This window comes from Suncus etruscus, chromosome 3 (genome assembly GCF_024139225.1).
Source record: "Suncus etruscus isolate mSunEtr1 chromosome 3, mSunEtr1.pri.cur, whole genome shotgun sequence".
Taxonomy (NCBI): domain Eukaryota; kingdom Metazoa; phylum Chordata; class Mammalia; order Eulipotyphla; family Soricidae; genus Suncus; species Suncus etruscus.
Genome location: NC_064850.1, coordinates 110755641 through 110770478, shown reverse-complemented (window position 1 = coordinate 110770478; position 14838 = coordinate 110755641). Strand labels below are relative to the sequence as shown.

General features: G+C 39.1%; 1 protein-coding gene and 1 non-coding gene across 2 annotated transcripts in view; both read right to left on the bottom strand.

Annotated features, from left to right (window-relative positions):
- The window catches only part of GATB (glutamyl-tRNA amidotransferase subunit B), a 66824-nt gene extending 66247 nt beyond the window's left edge, over positions 1-577 (bottom strand). The window contains exon 1 of the mRNA XM_049770067.1: positions 402-577. Within this exon, the coding sequence (XP_049626024.1) occupies positions 402-577 (176 nt within the window). The remainder of the gene's footprint in view (positions 1-401) is intronic.
- Positions 578-1374: 797 nt separating this feature from the next.
- LOC126005524 (U6 spliceosomal RNA) lies at positions 1375-1481 on the bottom strand. Its single transcript, XR_007494575.1, has one exon. It is a non-coding gene; the product is annotated as a U6 spliceosomal RNA (small nuclear RNA).
- Between the last annotated feature and the right edge of the window lie 13357 nt (positions 1482-14838).

Here is a 14838-nt window from a genome sequence, read left to right as displayed (position 1 = left end):
AGCTTGTACATAAAAGCTTTAGAAAACTGCCTGCCCACAGGAGCGTTAAATGCCACTTTAATTGCTCCCTCCTAGTATAATCGACACTGCTGGTGCTATTAGTAAGGTGACCAAATCCACTTTTCTGTCCGAATAGCCTTCAATTTATTTTTTTAATTTGCAATTTTTATAGTTCCGTGTTTCCTAAATATATGTGGACTGCTTGAAAGACAGTGCTTTATGGAGGGGGCGGGGCTCACAGAAGGCTTTTACTTCGGTTTTAGGATTCCACGTTAGAACCCAACACTTTCCCACCCATCAAAACGTCTATACTGAAGGCTGAGCTCTAGTGGCCGTCATTCCCAAAAATCCGCAGTTCCACCTCCCAGAGGATGGACAGAAAATGGAATGAAAATGAATACCCTTTCCTCGGGTTCGGGGACGTGCTGAGGGACTGATGGGTTACTGAGCTCTGGTCCCTATTCCCGCTGAACGTGGACCCTGGCGGAGACCCTCTTCCCAGGAGAGAGCTGCCATCAACGCAGGCTAAAGGCCAATGTCTCCCAGGACAACACCGGCGAAGCATGGGCGCCGCCATTGTTTCTGCAGAGTCCTAGTCATGTGACCCAGTCTCGGTCAGCTGCAAGGATTAATGGGAAATGTAGTTCTGGATGTGTAGGAAATTGCCGCAGACGCGTAGTGGAAGACTACTACTCCCGGTGTGCAGTGCGAGCCACGGACTGCCGGAACACTGCAGAGGAGGAGCGGGAAAAGGAGGGAAGGTTTGTAAAAAGGGGTAGTTCAGAGGTTTTCCGGGTTGGAAGGCGTGACTCCTCCTAGTGGGGAGTTGGAGAGGTTAGATTGTGAACACAAGTTGTTTTGAAATTGTTGCCTGCAATTTAGTGATGAGAAGTCTGGCTAAGACTTTAGACTCAAATTAGTCCTTCCAGCTAAAATTAATGGCCTTGATAACTCGAGATGACTTAAAATGCACTGAGTTATTTTGTCCCCTCTCCCATTTCACACACTAATCCGTGAATAAATGCACCAGAAACTTATCTGGGAACCTCATATCCCAGAAACCCTTTGTAGACATTGGGAATTTACAGCAACGAGGAAACATATGGCTCCATTCTTGGAAGCTAAGGCATACAGAAAACAATAGGAAACTTTCATGTAAGCGAAAATGCTTTATTTTAACAAAGATGGTTGGAGACAAAGGGACCCCAACTGTCCCTTCAATTATATTTTAGCTTTCCCCCTTCCCTTAATTTTGGAAACATTGCTGTGCAAGAAAATCATGATAGCAGATACCATAGTTGCTGAAGAATGAGCACATCATACCAGCATATTTCTTTTCCTGTTTTAATTTTTTTTAATTTTTAATTTGATTTAAAAAATATGGAACGCTTCATGAATTTGCGTGTCATCCTTGCGCAGGGGCCATGCTAATCTTCTCTGTATTGTTCCAATTTTAGTATATGTGCTGCCAAAGCAAGCACTTAAATTTTTTTTAAAGTCAAAACCTCTTATTGAAATTCCCACGAATTTCAAAATACAAGTTTCTTGTGTTAGAGAAGTTCTAATGACACCATCCTGCTTTAATGGTGCTTAGGTAAATAACAATTTGGTGGAAATTAAAAATTGCATCAGTATTTATTTTCTAGCAACCTTTATAGAGTTAGTAGCATCCTTAACAGCTGAGAGAAGAACCACCAAACCTCTTTCCTACCCCCCCTTATGTATTGATCACTGTCAATACAACCTATATCAGATAATTTCTGTCATTTTAGGGTCTGTGTGTTATTTATTATAATTTAATAGGCTATTTTGGAGATCTAGGAATGCTGAGAACTTTTTATTTAATAGATGAATGATAGATGTTGCTTTTTGAAACATTTCTTAGGAAAGCTCTATTTTTGGAGAATGTATTTGAGCACAATCTAAAATAGCCATTCAGTCATTCTTTATTAGATGATCCTATTTTAGTGCTTATGATGTGTATCTTTTGTCTACACAAGCTCTTTGAGAATTAGGAATTTGCTTATTCATCACAGAATTACCAGAGTGAAAAGGCTCCTCAAAAACATAGCCCATGATAAGAAGCTTATGACAGAGAGTAAGTGCAGTTAGAGCAATAACTACATTAATAACTACCATGACAATGATATATAGAGAAATACAATGCCTGTCTCGAAGACAGGCAGGGGATGGGAAAGAGGGAAATGGGGGACACTGGTGGTAGGAATGTTGCACTGGTGAAGGGGAGTGTGAATTTCATAAATGAAATCCAATTATGAACATATTTGTAATCATGGTGCTTAAATAAAGAAATTACATGTTTAAAAAACATAACAGTGAAGTGTTAGAATGTAGAAAACATTTAACAAAGGATAAAGTGGCTGCCCTTTGGAAACTGGAGTTGTTAGGTGAGAGTTGATGAGATACTGTGATGGTGGAGGCAAAGAGAAACAACCTAAGCGAGGCAGGCAGATGTAGGAGGAAAGATAGAAGGATGTTGTAATGAATTGAATATGAAAGAGGAAGGCTGTGCGGGAAGATGCCAAGTAGTTCTTGAATTTCTGACTTGTATAGTGGAGAACTGATGGAGTTATTCACAGAGTTAAAGAAACTAGAAAAGAAACAGATTTGGAGGAAAATAGGAGTTTGGTTGCCTTGGAGACATATAAGAGGAGAAAGCAGGTAGGGATCTTGGATGCCTGAGTATGGAGCAGAGAAAAGGCTGCATACTCTGAATACTTCACTGGATATTTTTATTGATTAGGAAATTGTGGATTAGATAGCCATAACCTATGTTTTATTTTAATTCATATTGTACAGTTATGATATAGTATGATCCCTAAAATGAAGGCATTTTTACCACTCTCCTTAAAAGTGCTATTAGTTACTTTTGTTCTTGCTATTTATTTTTCATTCACTATGACTGACCCAAACTGCTATAACAGGAGTATTATGTCAAAGGCTTAAAAACCAAAATGAAAGAAATAACAGAGATCACAAGGTAGGGGTGAAGAGGTATTCAAAAAAATATCGTCTCTAATATTTGCATTTTATCAAACTGAGACAATTCTTTAAATTTTTAATTAGTATTTCTTTGGTTTTCTTAAGTGCAAAATAAGAATTGTCTTATGACAAAATGAATCTTTCAAGAAAAAGTGATATTATGTAACTTTACTCTAGGTAAGCTTACTTTCTCCCTCTCATTTAGCTCTTCAGATCTTTCTGGCCCAGTTGTGGGGGTCAGGAAAATCGCCTCTGATCACAGCATGGTTCCACCTTTGAGAGGACTACAAAGGAGGGGAAATCCTTTATCTCAGAAGTGAGCCTCGGCATCTTCTAGCCAACAGAGAGAAAACCCTTAGCTACTGACAATTAGCTGTGTCTGAGGCAAATACATCCCAAAAATGTATGGTGTGGGTGTTCTGAAAACCACTAAGAGTCTATGACATAATCTATTGAAAATTTTATGAAAAATTATGCAATGTCAAAACACAATATAAGCTATCACTTCAAAGGCTGCCACCCCACCACTAGAGGGAGAAAAAATTCTATGCATTGAAGTGTACTTGATGCTTTTCACAAATGGAACCTTCCAGTTGGATGCACCTTATGTAGCTGTTCAAAATCCCCTATGAGTGGTTTTCTTCTCCCCAATGGCTGATGTCATTTTCCATAAATGCTCATGGCTTCCTCATGTTTGTTTCAGTGTTTGTGGCATGTTCCATTGGCTTCTCCCACCTTTTCTCTTTAACGAGTCAGGAATACCAACCATATCTCCTACTTTTAGGCCCATTTCTTGCTTTCCTCCAGCTTGCCAAATCTTATATCTGTCAGAACTCTTGCTGACAGACAGTTCTCTAACAGAGAGCTATTTTGGTTCTTCCAAAAGGTAGCTGTCATCTGAATGACACAGAGATTTTCATTTTCAGGGAGCCCAGAAGGTAGCAGAGCAAGATTTCTAGCAAAAATTAAAAACATTTTCTTAGGAAGAGAGTCCCAGATCATATTTTATCCACAGAATTGACACAGTGTACACATATTTAGAGTAGGTTTTTAAAAGGAATTTCTAGTTGTAACTTATAAACAGCAATAGTTGAGAAGCACGGCTGAAATCACATGCTTGGGTTGGATTTCTTGAACGTCTACAAACACCTTGATTTATGAGTGCAAATCATTTCCCAAGCACTACTCCCCCAATTTACCAGTAAATATTCCTTTTCTTTTCACTAGTTTAAGATGGGAGAAACAAAGTAAAAACAGGAAGGTAAGATTTATGCTTTCTTCATAACATGGGCACAAGATATGGGACTGATACAAATGGTACTAGGTCTCCATTGTTTTAATAAAGTCAATGATTTTATTTTGTTTTCATTTTTTGAGTGTGAAGAATTGATTTGGGACCATGCTTACTGGTTCTCAAGTGCTATTCCTGACTCTACTTAGAAGTACCCTTGTCAATATTCTATGTATAATGCCAGGATCAGCTGCAATGCAAAGCAAATCAAAGACCTGAAGTCTTGCCCCATATCTCTAGGTCCTAGCTTTGTTTTCTATAAAAGCTATAGTTGGTGAGACATATGCAGTGCTAGGGATTGAACCTAAACCTGTGCACATTAGTTATTATGTATTCTACCACTTGAGCCATCATCTCCCCAGCCTGAGGTAAACAATTTTCATGGAAATTTGAACATTTCCAGTAAAATGAGATCATTCCCACACTTATTTGTAATAATGTTACAGCATTGTACTTCAAAATGATTTTATATATAATTTTAAATCTTTTTTGGCTTGTGTTGATGGCATATTTGGCCCTGCTAAGGGCTTACTCTTGGTTCTGTGCTCAAGGATCACTCCCGGCACTGTTTGAAAGGCCATGCAGTGCTGGGAGCCAAATCATGGTCTATTGACCATGCAAGGGTCACATGACCATGATGGACATTATTTCCCTGAGGGAAGAATACTGTTTCTGAAAGTCCTATTTTTGAAATCACATTTCAAAAACATCAAGTTCCTTCTTTGAAGAGACAGTTAAGTGTTGTTGGGGAAAGAAGGAAGACTGGGAATATACACATGCTGGGAAACCAGAAAACAGACTTTATTTCCTTTTATTAAATCACTGAGTTTTGCTTCTGATATGACTGACATAGAGAGCACACTTGTTTTCTCTAAAAGGCTGCTTCAAGGCAATGAACTCTATGTTCCCCTCTTTCCAATGCAGGAAAACAGAGCATACAGTCTATAATCTTTCTGTGACAAAGTGTCATCGTGGGGGAGGGAGAGGTCACCTCATTGCTGTTTGTCCAACCCATAAACAGCATCTCTACCCGGTCTCCCTTCTGAAAAGGATGGTTTGCTGTTTTCCCAGGCTTTTTGACTATAAATCTGAATAATCCTGGAAGCACATAGGAATTCAGTATAAAAAAACTTCCCCTCTATACAGCTCTTGGTCTCCCTGTTTACTTGAAAGAAGATAGTCTGGATTCACAAGTCATGTGATAGAACCCATGAAATTCCATCACCCTATAAACTGTGTTGAACAGGTGGTTGTGTCTTCTCTAAACTCAGTCTACTCTGCACTAAGAAGCAATCTCTTTCATGTTTTGGAATTGAATATTTGACTTTCAAAGCTAAAAGTGCACACACACATTTGTATGGTATTTTAAAATACCTTAATTTAGATTACAGATAACATGAAGAGCTTTTAGGGGTCAGAGCAGTGGCACAATCAGTAGGGTTTTTGCCTTGCACGCGCTAATCTAGGATGGACCACAGTTCGATCCCCTGGCATCCCGTATGATCCCCCAAGCCAGGAGCGATTTCTGAGCACATAGCCAGTAGTAACCCCTGAGTGTCACCAGGTGTGGCCCAAAAACAAAAAAATAATATAAAGAGCTTTTGGCATTCAAAACAATGAGTGCCTTTGTCCATCAGATGACTTAAGTAGAAGCATAATATATCAGAGGAGGATGATAAAAAGCGATGCCATCAAGACACTTGTACTTTCTTAGCACCTTTTCTTGTCGAGTGAACTACTTGGAAATTGATAGAAAGATATGTCAGAGTCCACCTGTGTGACACATAAGAGAACAGAAAGGCTTATCTTACATATCCTGCCAGGTAATTGGTGTCATTACCTCGGAGTATCAGAACTAGTATCTCTGTATCTAACTCCCTGGAAGAATGCATAGTTTGCAAAAAGCAATAAAGACTGAAATCTTGTTGGTGGCACAGCTTTCAGGGCTCATAAAAGTTGGGAGAAAATTGAGTGTGCCATAGAGAGGTGTCCAATTGAATTAAAATCAAGCAGTTCAATTTAAACACATGAACAATCAAAAGATATAACTGCTGAGATAAATGAAGAAAGAGAGATAGGAAAAAATATTCCAATGACTGTTGAATACTAATGTTTGTGGGAAAGACCAGCATAGACATTATTCATGTCTTCTTGGAGACTGACTCTATATTCCAATCCACCAAAAAATTGCTTGACCCAACAGTGATTTCAAAGTGATGTTGATTCCACAGTTCAACCAGTTTTGATACTAAGAGGAATTTTCACCCCTTTCATATTGTGGTGAAAATGAAATGGAACAATATTAAGAATGGAATGGGATACTCCATTTTTCAAAAGGCCAAGGAGAATAAAACTAATAAATTTTCATTCCAGCGAATCACAGGGGCTCATCCAGTCTAATCCCATTGGCTTCATTCTTTAAATTTTCTATTTATATGGATACCAGAATACATTGGTATAGTATTTGGGGAAAACATTTTTCATTGATACAGGTACCAAGATTAAAAATAACCATCCAAAAAAAAACCCCATCCATATAAATTAAATAGACACATCACCTTCTATTTATCACATGGAGACTCATTTCAGCTCATGAGATGTTCTCACAACATCTGAGGGTCAGTATGACATTTCACAATCTCTCAAAATTGAGTGTTCTTAGCAGATGTCAAAATGAAAAATCTTGAGTTTGGAAAAGAAAATATTCATCTTATTTCTCTAGACTAACAACCACTTTAGGTTCACTGAGTCTTTCTCTTGGGATGTGTGGTAAGAGGACATTAGCTGCTATGTGATATATCCCTTCTAGCTATTCTGTTTACTAGAATAGTGCTCAATTCTCCAGGGAGACCAAGAATAATTCACTGTTGCTCTACATTATTTATCATCTCTTCCTAGAAACTTTAACTAGACTATCCTTATATCCTTATACCCAACAGGGATCTAAAGTATCACTTACTTCAAACTGAAATGATCTCTTTGCACTGGGTCTGTTGTGCAATGAACCACATGCACTGTATAGGTTAATAGTTATCCATGAAGTTAAAAAATAAAACTGATGTTTTTGGTTGTATTTTATGGCACCATTGAACTTGACATATTTACTCTTTCTTTTTACACACACACACACACACACACACACACACACACACACAGTTGCTATTTACTTATGATTGTGAAGAAACATCAACCAAGAAAGTGGTCATTTTAACTCTGAAATAACATGGCAAACAAGGCCAAATTAAGGAAAAAGAGTTCATTTCTGTTTGAAGATTCATGTATTCATGGTCCTAGTCTGTCTTTGATTACTATTACCTTATGTCAGCACACACACACCCCAAAAAAACTTCTAAGGGGAAAACTACCAAAAGAACATTTTTCACTTTTCTTTTTTCACTTTTTAAGTTTTGGGCCACACTCAGTGGTGCTCAGGACTTACTCTAGGCTCTGCATTCAGGAATTAATTATGATGGGCTCAGGGGACCAATGAAGTACCAGGGATCAAACCCAGGTTGACTATGTGCAAGGAAAATTTCCTACCCACTGTGCTATTATTACTCTGGCCCCACAGACAATTTTTCTAGGAAAATAAAAGTCCAGGTAAAATTAAGGTAAAACAGAAACAACATATGGTCATACATTTAAGTCATATTTACTCCCTTCCTTCCTTCCTTCCTTCCTTCCTTCCTTCCTTCCTTCCTTCCTTCCTTCCTTCCTTCCTTCCTTCCTTCCTTCCTTCCTTCCTTCCTTCCTTCCTTCCTTCCTTCCTTCCTTCCTTCCTTCCTTCCTTCCTTCCCTCCCTTCTTCCCTCCCTCCCTCCCTCCCTTCTTCCCTCCCTCCCTCCCTCCCTCTCTCCCTCCCTTATGGGCATGTGTGATGCCAGGATGGAACCTGGGTTAACTCCAAATTTTTCCTTGCCTTTATCATTTAGATACTTTTATGGGGAAGGCTTTTGTTTTAAATTTTTAGGTTTGATGTCAAATAATTTCTTATCCTATGACTAGGGAAATGAAAGGTCTCTAAAATATCGGAGCAGCCAAATATGTATCTTTTAAAGGTAAACAATATATTCTGAAATACAGATTTCAGAATATTAGTGATTCCTTTTTTCCCACTACAGGACAAACACGATCAACAAAATCTTCAATTACCATTGACTTGCACTTAAGGCACAGATGTAGAATTGTTTCTTAAGTTGTTCAGCAGGACAAAACATGTAGTAAGCTAGGTTATTAACTCCAGTGTTATCTAGGACCTATAATTAATTTTAAAAAAATCGAAAACACTTTTAAAAATAGCCTTGTGTATTGAATTCCAGCATGGTGCTGCTTTTGTAAAGCCATTTCTTAAAATGCAAGTTTATTTATAGATGGCAAGTGATTCAAAGATGTTACAATATAAAAGCAAATGACACTCTGGAGTCTTTGCTCAGGGCTGTTTGTGACTCTCTCAGAATACTCAAATCACTCCAAGGATTGCTTTTAATCTTCTGAAGCAAAAGGAATTTCATAAATTAAAATTGTTGGCCAGATGGAATTTCCTGATTAATTTTTTAGTGTTTGATATTAAACATAATAACGAGGGGAAGAGTTCTGAGAGTAAACCCAATTAACATTTCATCAAATTTATTGCTCTTGATATGTCTTTCCCTTTAATTTTATGGTTTCCATCTACCACTGTATTCTTGGCCATACTGACTACCTTGAAACACTGATCATCACCAGCCTCCCTCCTTCCTTTCATTTCTTCTTCACCGGTTCCTTCTCTTTGTTCTCAATCTAGTCACACTCTTTTTGCTAAGCCCACAGGCACAATTCTAGGGCTAACTTTATCCAAGTCGTTATGACTCTTGGTAGAAAGAATATTTTTAACAGTCAGTGATAGTAAGTCCCTGAGGTTATTCTTGTTGCTCAAGAGACACAAGAGCATCCATAATCATAGACTAGTTTATTATCTTATAAATAATGGTCATTGTGAGTTGAAAGCATCTTTTCTTTAAAAAATGTTCTAGTGTGGTTGAAGTATAACTAGAAAATAAAATTATAATATAGTTAAAATATGAAATTCTATTATATATATATACAAAATCCCTTACATATTTTCCTTTGTGCTGTGTATACTAAAGAGAAAAAATATTTAAACACCATTCTCCACAAATCTTATACAACACATGCTTATTGAATATGGTCATGTTTTGTATTATCTTTTCAGCATGTATTCTTTTTGAGAGGCCACACTCAGCTGTGCTCAGGACTTAATCTTATCTCTAAGCTCAGGGATCACTCCTAGTAGTGCTTTAGGGTCCATTCACAGATCCAGGGATTAAATTTTGTTTGGCCTCATGTTATGTACGCACCTTACCTTCTGTACTTTCTCTATGTCTCTGTATTCTTATCATGAAAAGTTTGTCTTTTATTACCAGCCAGCCTCTCACTAGTTGTCCTACTCCCTAATACTGACAACCACTTTTTGACTGTTTCTATAAACTTGACTTTTTTTTCAGATTCACATATAAGTGATATTAAGCCATATTTATCTTTCTGATTTCTTTCACATAGCAGTATGCCCTTCAGAATTATCTATGCTGTCAAAATGACAGAATGTTCTTTTTAAAGGCTGAATAATATTCCAGTATGTGGAGGCATATATATATGTTGTGTGTTTGTGTAGAAATACAACACATGCACCTAACTTTCCTTTATCTGTTTATCTGTCATGGACACTTAGGTCTTTTCCATGCCTGGGCTCTTGTGAATAATGATGCAATAGATGTGGAAGTACAGATGGTGAGAGATGGTGATTTAAATTTCTTTGGATATATTCACAGAAGTTGGATTGCTAGATCATATGGTTGTTCTATTTTTAATTTTTTGAGAAACCTCCACTTTTCTACAGCAGTTGGATGATCACATTTGCACTCAAGATAAATATACTTTTGGATATGTGGAGATTGCAAAAAATGTGATTTTTGAGGAGACTATCTGCTAGATTCTGTCCTACTAGACTTACATTTTTTGAGTGCTCAGTACAATACCACCTTGCATGGCCACTACTCCTAGTAAATGTTTCCTCTTTCCTGTCCATCCCATCAAATAAATATTTTAGGGGTCTCCAGACTGAGCTAGGACTCCAGGCATCTCCTAGTTTCATAACCCAATACAAAACCAAAATTTAACTTCCTGGGACCCAGGTAATCATCCAAGTGGTAGAATACATGTGCAGCATGTGAAAAGCCCTGAGTTTAATCCTCTTGAACATGGAACAATGCCTCATAAAAACCAACAGCAAACTTTTAGACCTGCACTGGCAAGACCTTCCCTCTGCTCTTCCCACCAAGCATTCTTGGAGGTGACCCTTTAAAACTAATGCATAATTATGTGTTCAAAAAGTAAGAGATTCTAGGAGCTCCAAAGAGATCACACAGGAATTAAGGTACTTGCTCTGAATGCAGCTGCCCCTGGCACCACCTATGATCCTTGAGCATCACCCAGAGTGATCTCTGAGCACCTCCATTCGTGGCCCAAAATAAAAACAAATAATTTGCACATGGTAACAGCATAAGCCAGGTATAGAATCCATCTAAACACAAGTCTTTAAGCACAGGCTACTCAAGTCTCTCTTTACATATGCATGTGCACGCATGCCCCTACACATATGTGCACATGCACAGAGTTTATTCAGGAAAATAGAGAATTCCTATTTAGGAAATACGGAATACCCAAGATCAATTGTATTTATTTGCTTGTTTGTCCTGTTGGGTGAAGCTGAGCACCTATGGCAATATTGTTTCCAGCCATGGGATGAAAGTCAATAAGGTGCCAAACACCTATCCCTTCACCTACTCTCAGATGTGTACAAGAGACTTTGTTCATGCTCCAGATCACACCCCAGGTGCTGGTCCCTGCTAGTGACCCTACTCCCTCCATGAACTCTCCTATGCAGGAGTTTTAAAGCTCAAGGATTTGGACCATGTTATCTCTGGAGCATCAAGTCCTGTCATTCTCTGTATTTCTGAGACCAATTTAACCGATAACCCCAATGATTAGGAATATGGAATTAATAGTGTGAAACCTCATGATTCTCAGGCTATTAGAATGAGCTCCAAACCAAAAATATGGCCTCTTCAGGTTGGTCATTAGTGAAGGCAATTTCTTTTTTTTTTTTGTTTTTGTTTTTGTTTTTGGGCCACACCCGTTTGACGCTCAGGGGTTACTCCTGGCTATGCGCTCAGAAATCGCCCCTGGCTTGGGGGGACCATATGGGACACCGGGGAATCGAACCGCGGTCCATCCTACGTTAGCGCTTGCAAGGCAGACACCTTACCTCTAGCGCCACCTTCCCGGCCCCGTGAAGGCAATTTCTTAGCAAGATACTTCTGAGAGATTCTCAGAGGAAAATCTCTTGGATCTAAGCAAAGCCCCTCCTACCTCAGGGCCTTATCTCCACTGTTTCTGCCATTTTCACCCCTTTTCTTAGTCCTAAAACTCAAAGAGTCTTCTAGAAGAGAAATTCTAGTAAATGAGTAAAGATTGGCTCTTGGAAGATGTCTCAACTTGCCCTCTCTGGAAACTGACTCTCAAAGGACAATGTGGATGATGCCAAGGACAGAATACAGTTATTTGCCATGAATCACTTTGGTATTTTTCTGGGTATTTTTTCTCTATCACTTTATTACACAGACTCTTCAGGGTCAGAATCAAGGTTCAGGATTAAATGGAGGCCTTAAATGAAGCTGAAATGGAATGAATGATTATTTCCCAAATACATGGGAAGCACATGGGGAAATTGCTTAATTTATTGTGATAGTTTGACTATTTTAATATAAAAAATATATATATAGGAAATGGCTTCAAGGAAGAATGAGTCATTTGTCAAACATATCTGAAAGGTAGAATCCTGGACACTAAACTACAGAATAACACTGAGGCATGCTGTCATTTCTAGGAAGATAGGCTTGTTTTGGTCACCTCTTAGAAGATTCACAGATGATGACACTGGATCTAATTGCAACGTGATGTTCTATTTTCATCATGTGTATCAAGATCCACCCAGATCACATTGTCCCTAACTAGAAGTGGTTTAATAGCCAGCATTCTGCTTCTTTCTGTGAGCTGCTGCAGAGGTGAGAAATTGATACATGTCATAATGATGACTAGCTCTTACATGAATATTTTTAGTTCTTTCAATTGAGTACAATTGAGCTTTTTATCTCCGAAGTAAAAGCCGAATAAAACTAAGGTGAGAGCCTCAGGCGTGGAAGTGAGAACAGCTGTAAAGGTCATCCCCAAGGCAAGACTCTCTTACAAATGTCCAGAAAATTATGTCCACATGTCTTTCTGGAACTTTTGCCAAGATCATCACAGGATCAAAATGACTTCTTCATGGCCATTATGCAGTGTCACATCTTCTAATGCCAAAAGGAATAAATTCCAAACATGCAGCACACACAGCCCTTCAGCCTCTCTCAGGCAAGCTGTCAGCTCTACAGCAGGAATGGAGAAATCAGAAAGGGCAGCTGGAGAGTTAAACTCTTCCTGGTCCTTCCTGTCATCCTCCTTCCTGAAGAATGAATAACCTTCTTTTCCCCTTTGCTTTCTCCCACTTGATGCTACCAGACTAGAACAGAAAGGAAAAAGACAGGAGAAGGAAAAGAGGCAGTATTGTTTTCCCAGTAGAGAAGGAAAATGGCATCACATAGTCAAGAGCGTAGATATTTCTAGAACTTTTTGGTGAAGAGCCTACCACAGACATGTTGACTGGTGCTGTCTGCTCTTTGACTGGCCCAAAAAGCACATTCATGATGCCACCCCTCCTCACTATTCTTTCAGTCTCTCTCCCTATGGTCTTTCCTCCACAGCTGAATGCTTCTGAGTGTTTTCTCTCTTAGAAACAGTATGAGTCCTGTCAAACCACAGCTTAAACTTTTCAGAAAAGCTCTTGAGCTTTCATTTCTGTAACCAAGATCAGCTATCTGTCATGTAACGTGGCATTTCCATCTGACTGCTGGAACTCTCCACCTGGGTGCCCTTCCAGCACCTTGAAATCAATATGTTCACATTCCAGCATCTTCTCTTGCAAAAGAAATTCCGTCTCTGGACACATTTTTCCCCTGGGCAAGTCTTGATCAACTTGGCTATAAACAGTGAAATAGGATGTGAATCTTGCCACTCCCAAACTGTCACACAAATTTGGTGATCACCAGGTTTTAGGCAGGGTAATGAGGTGCAAAAGTTGACTCCATGGAAAAGAACAAGCCAATATATGGGTTTGGTTTAGAACATAGACAATTTGAGATGTCTAGGAATTTGCTCAGTGTATGTGGGCAGGCTCAGGGGACAATACCAACCCCCAAACAAAGAAATCTAGACTTCAAGCCAAAAGAATATGAGCCCCCAAACCAAACCAAGAAATTTTGAGAATCAGAAGGAGGTAAGTGGGGTGAAGACTAAAGTAATGGGTTACCTGGGAGTTGCTGTATTTAGCACATCTGAACATCTTCAGGATGTACTTTTTGTCTTGGGAATAAGCACCCAATTTCTGGAGGAAAGACTGAATCGTTATGGAGTGAGCTCTGCCAGCTGTCCCTCGCAGGAGGATGAGAGGAGAGAGCCTGGTGTCATGCTGCTTATGCTGAGAGGTTTTGCAGCAGAGGAGAGAAATTTCAACATTCTGGATGTGAGATCACATCCCAAAGATCTTCTCAGATGTTTTCCTCTAGGTGTTTGGTCAGGTTTTATATTTAGGCCTAGAATTTATTTTGAGTTCATTTTTATGTTCGATGTTAGGGGTGAAGACAAGATTTCTTTATTTTAATGCATTTTTATTTACTCCAGCACAGTTGGTGGAAAAGACTGTTGTTTCTCAGGGGCCTTGTTTTTGTGTCATTGTGTAAAGGTTAGTTGTTTAGGTATAATATATGGGCTAGTTGTGAAGCACAAACTAGCAAGTGTAAGTGTCTTAGTTTGGCCCCTAAACTACATGACACCCCCAGAACTTCTAGAGAACTCTCAGCTCTGCTGGGGGTAGCCTTAGGGGTCCCTAACATCCCAGGGTATAGTCCCTAGAAAAATCAATGTAGAGGCTGGAGTGGGGTTCAGGCCTTTCATGCAACTGACCTGGGTTCTATCCTTGGCACCCCATCTGTCCCTTTCAAACGATCCGTGATCCCTGAGTCAGAGACAAGAGGCTCTGAGTACTACTAGATATGACCCCAAAACTAAAAAAAAAAATTAACATCAGTGTAATGTCTAGGAACTATTACAGCAGTTGGGACTTCCAAGCATCACACTGCATTGCCAGGTACAGACCTGGAGATTCCAGGAGAGTCCTGGCACCACAGGACCTGAGTAGCTTTGCATCAATTGGTTGAAGACAATGCTGGTGAGACTTCTGGGCCTCCTGAGTACAACTTAGGATCACCCTCTCAAATAAAAATAAGTGTAAAAAATAGTCATTTGAGCATAGGTGCATCTATATCTGGTCTCTCGATCTTTGCTCTATGGGTTCTCATGTCTAAATTTAAGTAGAACAAACCCTGTTTATTA